Below are 20,242 nucleotides of genomic sequence, written 5' to 3'. Positions count from 1 at the left end.
ATTGTACTCCATTATAATACTGTATGCGGTGAGCTCCCTCTAGTGGTGGCTGCAGGCAGATGGCACATTGTCTATTGCAGAAAAATGGGGTACGGACAGTTATAAAAGATTTAGCACAGAATGTTAAAGAGAACTCATCCGGCAACACAAATAAGGAGGAGGCTCCATTATGACAAGTATCCATGTTTTAATAATAAAAACATTTTTAATGAAGACTCGGTAATTAGATGACTAATCATGGGGATTAATAGCAGGTGCAGATCCGCTGCTGCTTGACTAGCAGCTTCCTCTCTAAACACGCACATTACTAGTCATGGGTGATAGGTCCCCACTAACTTCTCCCCACCCTGCTCTGCTTGAGTGACCGTTCCCTTCCTATTCATTCGCAGGGGGTTGGTTGGCCCCCTCTAACTTTTACCTGCTCAGCTTTGCTTGACTGACAGTTCTCTCCCTATACAGTTGCAGGGGGTTGGTCCCCGCTGACTTCTCCCTGCCCAGCTCTGCTTGATTGACAGTTCCCTCCCTATACAGTCATAGGGGGTTGGTCTCCGTTGACTTCTCACTTCCCAGCTGTGCTTGACTGACAGTTCCCTCTCTAAACAGTCGCAAGGGGTTGGTCCCCGTAGACTTCTCCCTTCCCAGCTGTGCTTGATTGACAGTTCCCTCCCTATACAGTCACAGGGGGTTGGTCTCCGTTGACTTCTCCCTTCCCAGCTGTGCTTGACTGACAGTTCCCTCCCTATACAGTCACAGGGGGTTTGTCCCTGCTGACTTCTCCCTGCCCATCTCTGCTTGATTGACAGTTCCCTCCCTATACAGTCGCAAGGAGTTGGTCCCCGTAGACTTCTCCCTTCCCAGCTGTGCTTGACTGACAGTTCCCTCCTATACAGTCACAGGGGGTTGGTCCCCGTAGACTTCTCCCCAACCAGACAGTCAACCCATACCCAACTGTGTTCCAAATCCTACAGACTTCTGAGCTCACAACTTTTATCAGGGACCTGTTGCTTCAGTGTCTGAGAGGTAGCCGCCTTATATTCGGGAGACACCGTAGTGTAATCTGATGTAATCCCAGAATTCATGTAACCAGTGGCAGTCCATCCGGGGGTGTAGCTGTAGGCAGTGGCTTATTTGTTGGTGGGGGGGATGCAAAAGAGCTTATTTGTTGGTGGGGAGGATGCAAAAGATAATTGCCCCAAGTACAACCTTATTGGTGCAAAATTTTAAGAAGAAAGTTACACTTACTTTTTAAAAAAAAAAATATTTACACCCCCCAAGAAGTGTTGTTCCTAGAAGATGCGACTCCGTTTGGCCTAACATAGCAATGCGTCTCCGGCTGGCCTAACCTGGCATCCAGCCTAGTCTTCCGTGGCTGTTGATTTTCACTTTTGTGCCTGGCATCCTCCATGGCATTTTCAGTGTTGACATGAGTCAAGATGTTGCGGGGCTTTGTAATGACCTTGTGTGAGGCCTAGTAAGCGCCAGCAGTGCCTAGGACATCAGCCACAGAAGTGAAGGCCGTCTGCCATGGAGGCCCAAACTGGACGCCAGAATGAAGCAAATTACTCTCTGGACACTTAAGACTCCCAAAAAATTCAGAAAGGGAGCCATTTTGAAATGTATTCAGCATCAACATGACCCTGATATAGTTGCACCCACTACCGTCTGGCCTACAAGATGTCAGTGGTCCGGCGTAGGGGACGCACTGACGTCATTGTACTGCACTTATGCAGACCATGGTGGTGGTACAATGGTGGAATCAATACTCTTGGAGGGGAATATAAGGGGCATTTGTAAAGTGGACACAACATTTACTTTGCCCGGGCGCTGGTAACCCACACTACGCCCCTGGGCTAAAGGGCATGTTGAGGTCGGAGTTGGGCAACAAGACTTGGCGATTGAAGACCTCTTGGCAACAAATGTACGATAAATGGCAAGTCTTAGGTAAGGGACGGCGGTTACACATATTGCACTGGGTCCCAAGAATTTGGGGAGTCAATAGGGAGTCAGTTGACAAACAGAAGACGAGAATCGCGCAGAATTTTGAATGCAGCTCCGGATTAGAAGTCTCACATTTCTCCAGTTAAATGGCATCGAAAGTGTTCAAGTACTTCACTCATTGGGGGCTCCGAAAGACAAAATAAGAAAACAGCATCGTCCCTGATGTTGGAAACCTTGATCCAAGATGACTGCACAAAGAAAGTTGGCTCTTGGGAACGTTTTGTTGGTTTGTTTGTTTTTTCCCCTCTTTTGGAGAACACAACTTTAATATTATAGTGAAGTAAAATCTGAAAAATAGTTCTAAATCATTTTAAAAAGTAAACAAGGTTGTAATACTATACCTTCAAAGTGATTCGTTCCATTCATAGTCATTAGGAAGTCTGCAAAATACGAATTTAAAGGGCCGGCACCACATAAATAGAGAAAGTCCTCCTGAAATGTAATCTAAATATACAACGAACAGCTCGCGATAGACGTAGCGATGGGACAAGTACCGTCAAACAAGTCTCGTAGCTCCGGACGCCTGCACTGAGGAAGCTGCACTGCAGAACCAGCGCCGCGGGGCTCTTTGTCAAAGACCAAAAAAAAAAAAAAATTGGTTCACAATTGGCACAGTGACGCCTCGGCTTGCGCCCGAGTTAAAGTTGTACCATCTTACCAGCAAAATCTCAGCAAAGAAGCCGTTGCCTTCCATTTACACCCGCAGGCAAAGGTAAAATTGTAGCAATCGTGAAATAGAACGATCTGACTTCGCTACGTAAACCGATACAATGTATCCATGGCACAAAACGACGCCACTTTTGTCCTTTACTTTCCTGAACGTTTTTTCATCCTCTTTTAGAGTTTTGTTTGTTTTTTGTTTTTTAATATAAAAATTCTTTTCTTTTTTTTCTTCTTTCATCTTGCAAGCGTCTCTGGTTCATCAGTGGCAATGTCCGCGTCATAGGTTTCCAGGCGAAAGACTCATTTTTTTATTTTTTAGAAGATGGAGGGGAAAAAAAAAAAAAAAAGGGAGTCCCTCGCTAGTCAACGCCTTCGAATCCCTGAGCGTTCTCCACCGCCATGAGAAGCTTTTCTCGTAAATCTTCAAAGGAGTCGTAGGGAGGTAAATCTAGACGGTTAAAGCTGCAAAGACACAAAGATGAGTGTGTTACTAAAGAGTCTGAAAAGTCAATGATGAGGATGACCGAGCCACAATAGGAGTCACTGCTCCGTGTGAAAATGGATTCACAAAAGAGAACATGTCTTCTTATTTGGTGACATCATGTAGTGACTGCTCGTCACCAGTAGGGGGCACTGTTGTATAGTATTCTGGACCAACTTAACTACAGCCCCACCAATTATTACTGGGGGGGACTAACAGCTCTGCAGAGCTCATTCTTGAGGTGCGCACGCTCGGCCATCACTCGTGTATGGGATTGCCGCAAATAGGATTGCCATTTTCAACAGTCCCATGAACAATGAGTAACATAGTAACATAGTAACATAGTTAGTGAGGCCGAAAAAAGACATTTGTCCATCCAGTTCAGCCTATATTCCATCATAATAAATCCCCAGATCTACGTCCTTCTACAGAACCTAATAATTGTATGATACAATATTGTTCTGCTCCAGGAAGACATCCAGGCCTCTCTTGAACCCCTCGACTGAGTTCGCCATCACCACCTCCTCAGGCAAGCAATTCCAGATTCTCACTGCCCTAACAGTAAAGAATCCTCTTCTATGTTGGTGGAAAAACCTTCTCTCCTCCAGACGCAAAGAATGCCCCCTTGTGCCCGTCACCTTCCTTGGTATAAACAGATCCTCAGCGAGATATTTGTATTGTCCCCTTATATACTTATACATGGTTATTAGATCGCCCCTCAGTCGTCTTTTTTCTACACTAAATAATCCTAATTTCGCTAATCTATCTGGATATTGTAGTTGTCCCATCCCCTTTATTCATTTTGTTGCCCTCCTTTGTACTCTCTCTAGTTCCATTATATCCTTCCTGAGCACCGGTGCCCAAAACTGGACACAGTACTCCATGTGCGGTCTAACTAGGGATTTGTACAGAGGCAGTATAATGCTCTCATCATGTGTATCCAGACCTCTTTTAATGCACGCCATGATCCTGTTTGCCTTGGCAGCTGCTGCCTGGCACTGGCTGCTCCAGGTAAGTTTATCATTAACTAGGATCCCCAAGTCCTTCTCCCTGTCAGATTTACCCAGTGGTTTCCCGTTCAGTGTGTAATGGTGATATTGATTCCTTCTTCCCATGTGTATAACCTTACATTTATCATTGTTAAACCTCATCTGCCACCTTTCAGGTGGAGATCTGCAGAACGTCAATCTTGGGATTGTTGAGGGTCCCAGCAGTTGATCCCCTTGTGATCAACAAGTCATCCCCAATTCTGATATCGAGACAACTTGATATTTGGGAACCCTTTAAAGAAAACCTGTCGCCAAATTTTTCGTGTTGAATTACACAAATGATATAATAGTGGCTGAGCGGTGGAATAAAAGTTTTTCCTTTTTTTTTTAATTTTGTCTCTCTATTGCGAAGATTTTAGCAATCAAATATTGGGCACCTAATGCGTTAACATCCACTTAAACGTAGCTAAAGCTATTAGTCATTTTTCACTGGGGGAGTGTACTTCTACTCCCTGTAGCATTTTTTCTGGTGACAGGTTCCCTTTAACTGGAGTGAATAGCTCCACACTTCTGTGTAGTACATCTTCATTTCTTATTTAGTCTGCACACTCCGGCTGGCAGAACCTGTGGACTCTGGTCATGTAACCCTGGTGACATCACCAAAGGTCCTTCTGCACTTCTATGTTGCTGCCTTCTTATGATTGGTCAGCATCCTACAGGGAGAATTAGTACACGCCCCCAGTGAAAAATATCTAACACCACCCACAGGAACTTAACTGAAAAGGTAACTCATTAGGTGCCAAATACTTTGCGAATATCTCTGCAAGCAAGGGAGAGGCGACAAAGAAAAAAAAATTTGACATGGTGTCACCAGTTCAACATGAAAAATTTGGTGAAAGGTTCTTTTAATCAGTCAACGGTGCACAGGAATGCGCTCCTTACGCTTCATGAAGAGGTTCTGAGGCAGCTGAGGTGTATGAAATGCCTCCTACCATAAATTAGAAGAGGTCACCCTTGATGTCCAGTCATTTGTCCTTTTACCCGGTGGCAAAACACGACAGTGACTGGTAATATTGTGATAATTTTCAGCAGGGACTCCATCTTCCTGTATACAAGGTACATGCATCGTACAGCAGGAAATGGGGTCTTACCATGTGTGGGCTCTGGGCAGTTTATCCGGGCTCCCCCATTGCTCTATTGTAAACAGCTGAGGACCATTAGAACCTACAGAGAAAAACAAGGAAAGCACAATGAATGGGTTTAAGGATATGGACACCTTTGTGATTTTTTTTTTTAAATTAAATACACGTCTACAATTTTTCCAATCAAGTTTCATTAAGAAAGTTGCAGAGTTTTGCTTTTACACGCCCTGGTTTTCCCTACAGAACCAAGAACGTGTCCAGCGAGTCCCAATCTGAGAAGAAGTTTGTAACTCTTATCGTTTTTGTTTTCTAAACTCCTCAGTGACGATTGATGAGCAGAGACCACAACGAAGTTTAGCTGATCTATAATGGGGTCAAAAATGAACCAAGAGGAGCTCAGATTTAGGAATGATAACACCGGTTGAGCGAGGTCCTCCAAAGTTGGAGCTGCTCATGGAAGACCCGAATGGTCGAGAGAGAAACCTTTATACGACGTCCATATACCCTAGCAGGACATATGAATTGGCCTTTGTTGTGGTGGTGAGGTTGGTATTAGAAAGGAAGGCTTATTGCGCAGATCGCCAATGAAGCAGTATAGACCATAGTTGCTGTATAAAAAAAAAAAAGTGTTTTATAACCAGGAGATTATCGCTACACGACTTCATAACTTGTGCCTCCTAGTCCTCCTGTGTAACTCCACCCCCCTCTACTGATTGGCCGCTTTCTATATACACTGTAAAATGATAGCCGGCAATCAGTGGTGTGGGCGGGGTTATACACAGCTCAGCATTCTGAGCTCTGCTAGATCTGCCGCAGAGAAAGCTGCGATTGTATCATAACTGCTGCACCCAGTAAAGCACGTGAGACATAACTAGAATCAGGGTCTAAGCCCCTACATCATGCTGATCTCAGAAGAAAAAAAACTGGTGAAGAATTCCCTTTAAGCCAAAGGGGTTGTTCACTAATACTATATTGATCACCTTAAATTAGTGGGGTCCAACACCCAGGATCCCCACTGGTCAGCTGTTGCCACTAGCTGGGTGTACACAGCATTCAAAGCCAGAAACGTACATCTGTGTACACTGTGTGGAGGGCATACCCAGGTACCAGATAAGTCATCATCACAGTCCTGGACAACCCCTTTAATATGGTCGGCCATTCTATTCTTTAAGAGGGACCGCCAGCGTAGCACCATTTATCACACTAACCATAGAGTTCTGCAAAACCATTCATAGGCACTCGAGAAGTCCCCGTCACAAACTGCAACAATCGAATGCGCTTCTCGGCGTCCATCAGCAGCACGGCCTGAAAGAGACACGGATCCGATAATGGTGCGACAGAGACTAGAAAACGTGAACAACTGGGCTTCATAATAAGAACGCTCAAATACACATATCTGGTATTGCCGAGTTCCGAAAAATCCGATCTAACAAAATATTAAATTAATCCGATCGGTAAACGGCATAATAAGAAAAAAATCAAAATGCCAGAATTATGTTTTTTTTGGGGCTGTCGCAACATTTGTAATAAGGGGAGATCAAAACATCGTATCTACCCCAAAATGGCATAAGCAAAAACGTCAGCTATGGACGCAAAAATATGTGCCCTCACCAAGCCCCAGATCCTGAAAACTGAAAATATTATGGGTCTCGGAAAATTTAGAGAAAAGCAAAAAAAAATTTTCACTAGTTTTTGTTTCACCACTTGAAAAAAAAAAAAACCCAAAAAACTATACATGTTTGGTATCTGCGTCCTCGCACTGACCTGGGGAATCATATCAGGTCAGTTTATAGTGAATATAGGAAATAGAAAATACAAAAAAAACTATTCTGGAATTGTACTTTTTTTTTTCCCCCCCTTAATTTCACCGCTCTTGGAATTTTCTCCCGATTTCCAGCGCATCACATGATAAAAAAAATGTTCAAAAAGTACAACTCGTCCTGTAAAAGCTGTGCCCTCATATGGCTATGTGGATGGAAAAATTAAATAAAAAAAAAAAAAAAAGTTATGGCTCTTGGAAAAAGGGGAGCAAAAAAACAACAACGAAGAAAAAAAAAAAATAGAGAGAGTTGATCTTAAACGATTCTCTTGTACAGAAGTGAGCAGGGTCGGAGCCAGCTTGGCAAGTCCTAGATATGGAAAATAGCCTTTCAATACACATATATAGGTTTAAAAAAATAAATAAATAAATATATATATACACACACACATATATATATATATACACATATATCTCTATCTATCTATCTATATATATATGTATGTCAGTGTGGAAAATATTTGCTGTATCCTCCAAAATAGACCATAAAGGATCACTTACCTTCCAGTACCACTGGATTACCGGGTGGTTCGGGCAGTAACTATTCTTGTAGAGCGTGTGCTGCCTCCAGTCATTCACATCCACATCTCCTAAGCCGCACATCAGAAGCTACGAAACATAATGTAGTAAGATGGATCACCACCCGCAGAACAGAGAGGGGTCTTCCCCAAACTGTCCCCTGATAACAGCCCATAGTACGATCCTCCTCCACCATCTGCACAGCGGGCACAGTGCTGTCAGGGGGTAACGTTCTCCTGGAATCCACAAACCCAGACTCCTCTATCAGACGCCAGATAGAGAAGTGTGATCCGTCACTGCACAGAACACAGTGTTGGCGGCTTTACACCACTCCATCCGACGCTCGGCATTGTGCTTGGTGATGTACGGCTGCAGGCAGCTGCTCGGCCATGAAGCTCCCGGCAGAGGCGCTGTGCTTTTTGTGATGTTATACCAGAGGAGGTCTGGGCTCTGCAGTTATGGAGTCAGCAGAGTGTTGGTAACTTTTCTGCCCTTGCCCCCGTTCTGTAACGTTACAGGGTCTCCACTTGTTACACCGGTGGCTCCTATTACAGGAGTCTGTGTATGTGGGGGATCTGGTATGGGGGTGGAGAGCAGCAGAATGGAGCCGAATACATGGTACATACCTCAAGTTCATTTTCATCAAAAATCTTTATCAAATCAATCGGAATGAGTTCAGTAAATCCCTGGAAATATAAAAAATAAAGACAGCACTGTGATTGGTTGTAGAGGTGACATATGACAAGACATCATTTCTGGAGGCGGATGTACAGAAGCCAATAGGAGACCAGGTTATTTACTACAGGAGTGCCAGTGGAGTGAATATGTGTTTTATTTATTTTTAAACTTTTTTTTTTTTTTACAAATGCATAAGAGCTTTTTCTCCTGATTGCTCTTCCCCGTTCCTTTTCTCAGTATGAAGGGATAGCAGCAGGAAAGGGGGGAGGAGGTTGTACAAAGATCGTCACATTGGAAAAGGAAGAAAGGATCTACAGTCTCAGGGAGGGCAGAGAAAATATGTTCCAGATAAGAAAAGCACATGAAGAGGATATAAGTGCAAGATAGAAGCTGTGAGGATAAACGAGTTAATGAAGACATCAACAATCTGGATACACAAAAACATCACATCCAGCCTTACCGGAAGAGAGAGACAGATTTTACATCCAGTCTATAATACTGGGAGAGACACACAGACCTCACATCCAGCCTATATTTCTGGGAGAGACACACAGACCTCACATCCAGCCTATATTACTGGGAGAGACACACAGAGCTCACATCCAGCCTATATTACTGGGAGAGACACCCAGGCCTTACATCCAGCCTATATTACTGGGAGAGTCACACAGACCTCACATCCAGCCTATATTACTGGGAGAGACACCCAGGCCTCACATCCAGCCTATATTACTGGGAGAGACACCCAGGCCTCACATCCAGCCTATATTACTGGGAGAGACACACAGACCTCACATCCAGCCTATATTACTGCTTACAGATCTCACATCCAGCCTACATTACTGGGAGAGACACCCAGGCCTCACATCCAGCCTATATTACTGGGAGAGTCACACAGACCTCACATCCAGCCTATATTACTGGGAGAGACACACAGACCTCACATCCAGCCTATATTACTGGGAGAGACACCCAGACCTCACATCCAGCATATATTACTGGGAGAGTCACACAGACCTGACATCAAGTTTATAATACTGGGAATGACACACAAAAGTCAGATCCAGTCTATATTACTGGGAGGGAAACACAGACTTAACATTCAGCCTATATTAGGCCAGTCTCACAAGTCCAGATAATTTCGGTACCGGAAAAATTGGTACCGGAATTATCCGTGTCCGTGTGCTTACCGTGAACATCAGTGTGGCACACGTGCGGCAGCCGTGTGCCGCCCGTGTGCCAACTGGGTATCACACGGACCGTGCAGGAGACAGCGCTACAAGTAAGCGCTGTCCCCTGCATCTGGTGCTGAAGCCGCCATTCATATCTTCTCTCCAGCAGCGTTCGCTAGAGGGAAGATATGAAAAATCCTTTTTTTTTTTTTTTCCGTGTTTAAAATAAAGAACCATGTCCCCACCCCCCTCCCACCCCCTGTGCGCCCGGCCGCTGTTACCAAAATACTCACCCAGCTCCCTCGAAGCGTCCTCTCCGCGCCGCACCTTCTCCAGTATGAGCGGTCACGTGGTGCCGCCCATTACAGTCATGAATATGCAGCTCCACCCCTATGGGAGGTGGAGCCGCATATTCATGACTGTAATCGGCGGCACCACGTGACCACTCATACAGGAGAAGCTGGCGCTGAGAGGACGCTGCAAAGGAAGCCGGGTGAGTATTTTAGTAACAGCGGGCGGGCGCACAGGGGGTGGGAGGGGGGAGGGGACATGGATCTTTATTTTAAACACGAAAAAAAAAAAAAAAAAGGATTTTTCATATCTTCTCTCCAGCGAACGCTGCTGGAAAGAAGATATGAATGGCGGCTTCAGCACAACACTGGGGGGACAGAGCTTACCGTAGCGCTGTCTCCTGCACGGCACACAGACTGCACACGGACAGCGTCCGTGTGCAGTACGTGTTTTACACGGACCCATTGACTTTAATGGGTCCGTGTAATCCGTGCGCTCCCACGAACACTGACATGTCTCCGTGTTTTGCACATGGACACACGGTCCGTGAAAACACGCTGACATGTGCAGAGACACATTGATTTCAATGTGTCTATGTAAGTCAGTGTCTCCGGTATGTGAGGAAACTGTCACCTCACTTACCGGAGCCACTGACGTGTGAAACCGGCCTTCCTGAGAGAGGCGCTTAAAAAGAAAATCTGCAACTTCAATCAGCTGCAAGCTATACATATCAGAGGGCCAGAAAAAGAATGAACGAAAATTGAAGACAAACTTAGTGAAATTGTATTACCTTAAAAATATCCACTGACATAAAAATATTTTTTTTTCTACGCCACTGGTATCCATAGCTTTGAATGGTCATAAGTTACACCAAATAGATAGCAATTTATCTAAAAAAAAAAAAATACAACATAGAAAATACAAAAGTTTACCTACTTCTAAAAATGCGTTCATCTGTTTTTGTACCCTATTCACAAATCTCCACTGGATGACAAGACTGTAAAGATAAATATAAAGTAAGTGAACCCATGACACAGATTGAAGTCATCTAGATGTTATACATTCAGCACGGTTACATGCACGGCTCCACAGTCTACAACACATTAACCAGCTTTGTAAACATTTTCTGAGACTTTAGTCCTTGCAAATGAAGACGAGTCGCCCTCATGATTCCCTGATAAAAGGTTTGGCTGGATATTCTCCATTTTATATCCCCAGATGATTCAGCTCAGGAATCATTAGAGCAGCGGCACAGCCGGGGAGCAATCAAACAGAAATGTGTGAAATGACACCCAGAAAGTGTGAATATATAATTGATCCTCCTCGTCTGGTGCCGCACGCTTCACCCGCTGGATCTAGAGAGATTAATATCAGGCTGAGATCTTACAGTGTATGCCAGAATTCTAAAGAACAAATGACTTAAAGGGGAACTCCGATATAATCTATGATACTTCATGTAGGGGAACTCCGATATAATCTATGATGCTTCATGTAGGGGAACTCCGATATAATCTATGATACTTCATGTAGGGGAACTCCGATATAATCTATGTTACTTCATGTAGGGGAACTCCGATATAATCTATGATACTTCATGTGGGGGAACTCCGATATAATCTATGATACTTCATGTAGGGGAACTCCGATATAATCTATGATACTTCATGTAGGGGAACTCCGATATAATCTATGATGCTTCATGTAGGGGAACTCCAATATAATCTATGATACTTCATGTAGGGGAACTCCGATATAATCTATGTTACTTCATGTGGGGGAACTCCGATATAATCTATGATACTTCATGTAGGGGAACTCCGATATAATCTATGATACTTCATGTAGGGGAACTCCGATATAATCTATGATACTTCATGTAGGGGAACTCCGATATAATCTATGATACTTCATGTAGGGGAACTCCGATATAATCAATGATACTTCATGTAGGGGAACTCCGATATAATCTATGTTACTTCATGTAGGGGAACTCCGATATAATCAATGATACTTCATGTGGGCACAGGAGGTCTCAATTCTCACATCTTGTGTCACACTCAACAGGAAGACCTCGATGCTCATAGATTTTAATCCACGAACCTCTGTGGTTACCTGTCTGACCCGAACTGGCATAGAGAGGTTAAATGTATATCACAAAAAATACAATAAAGAAAAAAACAAAAACAAATATGCAAAGGAAAAAAAAAAAAGTTCTCAGCTACTCTCTACCCTACTATGACTCCTCTAGGAGTGGATACATGAATAGACTGCACACACCTTAGTGGTGACACACAAGAGGATAAAAGGTGGAGGCCAAGCATCAAATCAGTGAATATTGTGGAAGCTGTGCTGGTAATCCATGTGACGTGTGTACGGCTGCAGTGTGCGGATGTACAAGTGTAATCTTTACAGAATCCAGGATATTTGGTGGTATGGCCGCTCTAATGCAGAGTATATGACCGTCTGCTCTATGTAGACAACGTAAAGGGGGTGCGGTAATAGAGCTTGTGTGTGTGTGTATTTGTTACGTGTGTGTGTGTATTTGTTACGTGTGTGTGTGTATTTGTTACGTGTGTGTGTGTATTTGTTACGTGTGTGTGTGTATTTGTTACGTGTGTGTGTGTGTATTTGTTACGTGTGTGTGTGTATTTGTTACGTGTGTGTGTGTATTTGTTACGTGTGTGTGTATTTGTTACGTGTGTGTGTGTGTATTTGTTACGTGTGTGTGTGTATTTGTTACGTGTGTGTGTATTTGTTACGTGTGTGTGTATTTGTTACGTGTGTGTGTGTGTGTATTTGTTACGTGTGTGTGTGTATTTGTTACGTGTGTGTGTGTATTTGTTACGTGTGTGTGTGTGTATTTGTTACGTGTGTGTGTGTATTTGTTACGTGTGTGTGTGTGTATTTGTTACGTGTGTGTGTGTGTATTTGTTACGTGTGTGTGTGTATTTGTTACGTGTGTGTGTATTTGTTACGTGTGTGTGTGTATTTGTTACGTGTGTGTGCATTTGTTACGTGTGTGTGTGTTACGTGTGTGTATTTGTTACGTGTGTGTATTTGTTACGTGTGTGTGTGTATTTGTAACATGTGTGTGTGTGTGTATTTGTAACATGTGTGTGTGTGTGTGTATTTGTTACGTGTGTGTATTTGTTACATGTGTGTATTTGCTACGTGTGTGTGTGTGTGTGTGTGTGTGTGTGTGTGTGTGTGTGTGTGTGTGTGTGTGTGTACCGGCTTGTGTCCAATTCTTTGCATGGATGTGATCCATGTGTATATAGTGTATATTTATGTATATGATTTTTGTATTTTTATATGTTGGTATATGGTGTATGTACATATATAGGACAATGTGTGTGTGTGTGTGTGCACGTTTGTGTGTTTACAGGTTAAACAGTTATAAAGCAACGCGCCCACTCACTCTATGTACTCCCTCTTGTTGTCATTTGTCACAACCATCTCTGACCCGTTTGGCTTTAGGTCGACCTGATAAGTCTGAGAAACAAAAGGCAGAAATATTACTGCTGTGAACGATATACGATAACGATCTTTTCACCCCCTACATTCAAACATCTCATAAAATGAGCAGCTGCTCCGGTATCTGTACTCCGGTATTTACGTTATTATTCCATGATGTAATGGCGGCTGGGCAGGGGGTACAACTTTGTACTTTGGTCCCATTTTCTACCTGTGGCGAGATCTTTGTATAACTTTGTAGATCCTGAGCTACAGACTCTTTCAGGCTCCACTATCTGTAACGTGTGCCTTCTATAATGTAGCAGTTTTTCATCAGACAGGCTTTCGGGGACCCTTGGGGACCCTCGGGCACCGGGTTCTGGTGGGTCGGCTACCTCTGCATGCACTATGGCTACAGTTTGTAGCTCATACTCTCCAACGTTCTCCCCACTGCTGCTGAGAGTTGTATCATCCTGCCTATCTAGGCTCCAGCAACAGAACAGCTTCTCCCATTTATAACAATGGGGTAACACATGACAGAGTGAAGAGGAGCACCCAAAACTTGTGTTTGCACATTGCGTAGGTTCTATAAGACATCGTTAATGTCGGTCTATCTATACGTTCACGGTTTACGTACCTGACCAAAGTTTTCTTCATCTATACAGAACCTGAGATCCAGCTCAGTTGGGTCATTTTCTAAAATCCATTTTAAAGAATTGTAATATTCACTATCCTAAACAAAGAAAACATACTCCCATTAATCCGGACCCGCCCTCAAGACACGGACAACAGCATGCAGAACCCAACAATATGCGCTGGGACTGGTGGGATTGGAAATGTTACGAGGTTTGTTGTTTTTGCACAACACAAATCCAGTTGTCAGGTTTATGCTTTGCTCATTGCAGAGTGCCCTTACGCTCTAGAGAGCCCATCATGTCCACCATTAAACAGACAACGCAATGATATGAAGAAAGGACTGTGTAATATCTCACTTGACCTGTGGTGGCGCTGCAGGAAAACTCAACACTTACAGCCAGCTTTCCCACAGATCACAGCTGATCACTTGGATATTCAATCCATTTTTGCCTTTTTTATAAAACATTATAACATTTTATTTTTTATTTCACACATTCTATAATCCAAGGACATAAAAAAAAAAATCTTTTGGAGGAATTAACAAACAATATATTAGATTTTTTTATAGCCGATTTTTCCTCTAGCTGACACATTAGCCTCCAGGCAAATTTAGTCTACTGCCTGCATTATTGAGCTGATCTGGGTCTACCTATCTCCCAGTACCGAAGGAATCACGATTGCTGGGTTCGGTGGTGGAAGCACTGTAAGTGCTTCCTAAACTCACGCAGTTCTCATTCAGTGCTGTGTATACATCAGTCAGGAGGGCAACGATGGCAATAAACCATCTCTGCCTTCTCTCTGGGGAGTCCTACCATCTCAGTCATTGCTGGTGGCCCAATGTTTAAACTCTCTGGGAGGTCTCAAATTACTTAAACTGAAGGTAGTCTGACAAATGGAGAATGTCCACACTAGAGAAACCCTTCATAGAGGCTCTCCAATATTTGGGTGCTTGTCTGGCTCCAGAATTCATTAGCACAAGCTTCAGTCCCTTCCCCGATCGCATGGATGGCTTGATGAGGGGTCCGCACTGTTTGCTGGTCTGCTCAGGGACCACTGTGCTGATCAGCAGAGGTCTCAAGACTTGGACCTTAACCAAAACACCATTTAACAAGGTCAAGAAGGCAGACGTGATTTCTTACTGCCCTGTACAGTCTCTACAGATAGGTAACAGAGCAGTAGGCTATCCACCTGGCACCGTATGGCATCTCTATGTACCCTCTAACCAATGTTTTAAAGGGGAGAACACATGTAATATATAGCATAAGGTGGAACACCGATTTATTTTTCATAGATTTCATCTAAAATAATCCTGATTATAAATGAGTAAGGGGTAACATGGCCCCCATATATAACATAAGGGTATAACACCCATATATAACATAAGGGTATAACATGGGCCGTCTATAGGAACATTGGCAGTCTCCATGGCACCACGTATCCATATAACAGCTGTGTGATGCGGTTGTGTGATCGAGCCCTGACATACTGTACATATTCTTATGGCCCCACGTACCACAGATTCCATGTCTTTTAATGTTATCTGTTTTCCCAACATCATCTTGTAGAACGGCCGAATAAAGAAACCTGAGGGGAGACGAAAATCAACAATTATGTCACTGGAGACAACGCAAAGTATTATCAGAAGAGAAAACAAACAAAAAAAAACACAAATATAACAGAACAGGTATATTTCCCATACTGGTTATACTGAGGGGGCTACGACCGATCGACGCCCGTTTTCTGTGAGTGGTTTGTGTTCACAAGTGTCTTACATTAGAACGGTTTCCTGCCCATAGCAACTATTCAGCTGTCAACTTCATTTACCATAGCAACAACACTTCATCAACAAAACCTCAGTCTTTTTTATACCATAGCAACCAGACCTCAACCTTTCATTTTACCATAGCAACCAGACCTCAACCATTCATTTTACCATAGAAACCAAAGTTCAGCGCTTATTTTACCATATCAACCAGGGCTCTGCTAATTTTACCGTAGCAACCACAGCTCCACTTTCATTTTACCATAGCAACCAGAACTCAGCTTTAATTTTATCATAGCAACAAGGTCTGAGAGCTCAATTTACAACAGCAACCAGAGCTCCACTCATTTTACCATAGTAATCTGAGCTCCACTCTCCTTTTACTATAGCAACCAGAGCGCCACCTCTCATTTTACCATAGCAACCAGAGCTCAGCGCTCATTTTACCATAGCAACCAGAGCGCAGCGCTCATTTTACCATAGCAACCGGACCTAAGCACTCATTATACCATAGCAATTGAAGCTCAGCGCTCATTTTACCATAGCAACCGAAGCTCAGCGCTCATTTTACCATAGCAACCGAAGCTCAGCGCTCATTTTACCATAGCAATCGAAGCTCAGTGCTCATTTTACCATAGCACCCAGAGCTCTGCATTCATTTTACTAGAGCAATACAAGAAATGAACCAGGCCCATTGCCTCTTTCCTGACCCATTGGGTGATTCTCTGTAGAGCAGTGGTCCCCAACTCCGGTCCTCAAGAGCCACCAATAGGTCATGTTTTCAGGATTTCCTTCGTATTGCACAGGTGATGAAATTATTGCCTGTGCAGGTGATGCAATTATCACCTGTGCAATAGTAAGGAAATTCAGAAAACATGACCTGTTGGTGGCTCTTGAGGACCGGAGTTGGGGACCACTGCTGTAGAGGGTAGTGTTTTGTGCAAGTTTGTTTAACTTGGCGTATTATGAAAGTGAAGGCCGACGTACACACACAGGATCATTCGCAAAAAAGCACAGCTATCCTGCTGGATATAAGCGGTACGCAAGGTTTGGTGCGAAAGTGACTTTGCATAGGACCCAGAGATGAAAAAGTAGACATCCAGATCTTTGGACACCCGTCTATGTTAAAGATGCTCAGGAGAGAAGCCAGAGGAAAGGACAAAAATGATTCCAGCGCGTTCATGTCGTTGTGTATTGTAATCACCTCACCTGCATTGTCCGTCAGTGCAAGAGTTAAGGGATAAACAGTGCGCAGCAGATTGTAATTGACTACCTCAAATTATGGCAGCCGGCCATATGGATCCATTACAATAAATCAGGTCTCAAAGAGCAGCTACAAATAGCATGGTGGCATAATTGCAGAAACAGCCACTTCATGACGGAACAAAATATCGGCACTTGGTGCAAAGCTACAAATACATGCAATGGTGTAACGAGTGATGGGCCTCGGTGCAAGATCTGAACCGGGCCCCCACCCACCATCCTGGTATATATACCTCGCCCATTGCGCGATGTTATTTTTATTATTATAGCGCCATTTATTCCATGGCGCTTAACATGTGAGGAGGGGTATACATAATAAAAAACAATTACAATAATCTTAAACAATACAAGTCACGACTGACACAGGAGGAGAGAGGATCCTGCCGACGAGGGCTCACAATCTACGAGGGTATATGTCACCTATCCTAGGCCCCATCCTGGTATGTATGTATGAACGTACAGTACAGAACAAAAGTTTGGACACCTTCTCATTTAAAGATTTTTCTGTATTTTCATGACTATGAAAATTGTACATTCACACTGAAGGCATCAAAACTATGAATTAACACGTGGAATTATATACTTAACAAAAGTGTGAAACAACTAAAATTATGTCTTATATTCTAGGTTCCTCAAAGTAGCCAACTTTTGCTTTGATGACTGATTTGCACACTCTTGGCATTCTCTTGATGAGCTTCAAGAGGTAGTCACCAGGAATGGTCTTCCAACAATCTTGAAGGAGTTCCCAGAGATGCTTAGCACTTGTTGGCACTTTTGCCTTCACTCTGCGGTCCAGCTCACCCCAAACCATCTCAATTGGGTTCAGGTCTGGTGACTGTGGAGGTCAGGTCATCTGGTGTAGCACCCCATCACCCTCCTTCTTGGTCAAATAGCCCTTACACAGCCTGGAGGTGTGTTTGGGGTCATTGTCTTGTTGAAAAATAAATGATGGTCCAACTAAACGCAAACCGGATGGAATAGCATGCCGCTGCAAGATACTGTGGTAACCATGCTGGTTCAGTATGCCTTCAATTTTGAATAAATCAGTGTCACCAGCAAAGCCCCCCCACATCATCACACCTCCTCCTCCATGCTTCACGGTGGGAACCAGGTATGTAGAGTTCATCCGTTCACCTTTTCTGGGTCACACAAAGACACGGTGGTTGGAACCAAAGATCTCAAATTTGGACTCATCAGACCAAAGCACAGATTTCCACTGGTCTAATGTCCATTCCTTGTGTTCTTTAGCCCAAACAAGTCTCTTCTGCTTGTTGCCTTGTCCTTAGCAGTGGTTTCCTAGCAGCTATTTTACCATGAAGGCCTGCTGCACAAAGTCTCCTCTTAACAATTGTTGTAGAGATGTGTCTGCTGCTAGAACTCTGTGTGGCATTGACCTAGTCTCTAATCTGAGCTGCTATTAACCTGCGATTTCTGAGGCTGGTGACTCGGATAAACATCCTCAGAAGCAGAGGTGACTCTTGGTCTTTTTTTCCTGGGGCGGTCCTCATGTGAGCCAGTTTCAAGGTTTTCCCAATTTTTCGGACTGACTGACCTTCATCTCTTAAAGTAATGATGGCCACTCGTTTTTATTTATTTAGCTGCTTTTTTCTTGCCATAATACAAATTCTTACAGTCTATTCAGTAGGACCATCAGCTGTGTATCCACCAGACTTCTGCACAACACAACTGATGGTCCCAACACCATTTATGATAAGGCAAGAAATCCCACTTATTAAACCTGACAGGGCACACCTGTGAAGTGAATACCATTCCCAGTGACTACCTCTTTAAGCTCATCAAGAGAATGCCAAGAGTGTGTAAAGCAGTCATCAAAGCAAAACAGGGATTTTTGTGTACTCACCGTAAAATCCTTTTCTCCAAGACAATCATTGGGGGACACAGGACCATGGGTGTTATGCTGCTGCCACTAGGAGGACACTAAGTAATACAGAAAGAATAGCTCCTCCCCTGCAGTATACACCTTCCTGTGGCTCCAAGGTAACAAAGCAGTAGGAGCTTAACATTTAGCCAGGATGAACTATGTCAAAACAAAGCCAACACAGAAAACCAAAGCCGTTAGACTAACAGTGTGGGTGCGGTGTCCCCCAATGATTGGCTCGGAGAAAAGGATTTTACGGTCAGTACACAAAAATCCCCGTTTCTCCTACGCCTCATTAGGGGACAGAGGACCATGGGACGTCCTAAAGCAGTCCCTGGGTGGGGAACAATCAACTGTAATTGCTCCTTGTACCCACAGGTTACAGATGCGGCACAGCCGCCTGCAAAATTCGTCTGCCGACGGTCGCATATGCCGAGGCCTGAGAATGAATATGGTAATATTTTTTAAACGTATGCAGACTGGACCAGGTCGCAGCTCTGCAAACTTGTGCTGCCGAAGCTTGGTGCCAGATGGCCCTAGACGCACCCACTGGCCGAGTGGAATGAGCCTTAATCCCTGTTGGGACAGAATGACCTCTGACTTGGTAGGACTCCTGAATAGCTGAACGAATCCATTTTGTTATTGTCGCCTTGGAAGCGGGAAACCCCCTTCCTTGGCCGTTCCGGGAGCACAAACAGGGCATCCTACCTGCGCAAGGATGCCATCCACGAGACGTATCTCTTGAGAGATCTCACTAAATCCAGTGTGTGGAAGGCCTTCTCGATGTGATGTACTGGTACCGGACAGAGAGACGGTAAGACAATCTCCTGATTGAGATGAAAGGATGAGACAACTTTTGGCAAAAAGGATGAGGATGTTCTCAAAACCACCTTATCTTGATGAAAATTCAGGAACAGAACTTGACAAGACAGAGCCGCCAGCTCAGAGACTCGTCTAATGGACGTGACCGCAACCAGGAAGGCAACCTTCTATGAAAGAAAGGACAGGGAAACCTCCTGTAGAGGTTCGAAAGGAGCTTCTTGCAAGACTCCGAGGACCACATTAAGGTCCCATGGTTCCAACGGCATCTTATAGGGCGGCACCCTATGGGAGACTCCCTGAATGAACGTCTTCACTTGTAATCTGTTGGCAATCCTGCGTTGGAAGAGAACGGACAGGGCTGAAATCTGCCCCTTGAGAGAACTAAGGGCGAGACCTAAGTCCAAACCAGTTTGTAAAAATATGAGGATGGAAGGAATGTAAAATTCAAGAGGAGAACGTCCCCGATCGTTGCACCAAGAAAAGAAGGTTTTCCAAGTACGATGATAAATGCGCATAGATGTAGGCTTTCTAGCGCTGATCATGGTAGAGACGACTTCCGGAGAGAAACCTGCCTGGGTTAGAACCCAGGACTCAACGGCCATGCCATCAAACACAGGGCCTCGGAGTTCTGGTGGTAAATGTGGCCCTGTGATAGCAGGTCTGTGCGATTCAGTA

General features: G+C 44.0%; 1 protein-coding gene across 15 annotated transcripts in view; it reads right to left on the bottom strand.

Moving 5' to 3' along the window:
• Window positions 1–2,239: 2,239 nt before the first annotated feature.
• NEDD4L (NEDD4 like E3 ubiquitin protein ligase) overlaps window positions 2,240–20,242 on the bottom strand; it is a 335,097-nt gene continuing 317,094 nt past the window's right edge. For 10 of the 15 annotated variants that reach the window (XM_069746084.1, XM_069746051.1, XM_069746052.1 and 7 more), the window contains 9 exons: window positions 15,355–15,425; window positions 13,843–13,938; window positions 13,171–13,244; window positions 10,689–10,749; window positions 8,238–8,297; window positions 7,594–7,701; window positions 6,482–6,578; window positions 5,283–5,355; window positions 2,883–3,123 (listed from right to left, as the gene is read on the bottom strand). In XM_069746084.1, the coding sequence (XP_069602185.1) occupies window positions 3,021–3,123; window positions 5,283–5,355; window positions 6,482–6,578; window positions 7,594–7,701; window positions 8,238–8,297; window positions 10,689–10,749; window positions 13,171–13,244; window positions 13,843–13,938; window positions 15,355–15,425 (743 nt within the window). In that variant the 3' untranslated portion in view covers window positions 2,883–3,020. Of the gene's footprint in view, window positions 3,124–5,282; window positions 5,356–6,481; window positions 6,579–7,593; window positions 7,702–8,237; window positions 8,298–10,688; window positions 10,750–13,170; window positions 13,245–13,842; window positions 13,939–15,354; window positions 15,426–20,242 lie in introns of all 15 variants that reach the window. The other 5 variants (XM_069746056.1, XM_069746049.1, XM_069746060.1 and 2 more) reach the window with 2 other exon arrangements.

The sequence above is a fragment of the Ranitomeya imitator genome, chromosome 1, assembly GCF_032444005.1.
Source record: "Ranitomeya imitator isolate aRanImi1 chromosome 1, aRanImi1.pri, whole genome shotgun sequence".
NCBI lineage: Eukaryota > Metazoa > Chordata > Amphibia > Anura > Dendrobatidae > Ranitomeya > Ranitomeya imitator.
This window is presented reverse-complemented; position numbering and strand designations above follow the sequence as displayed.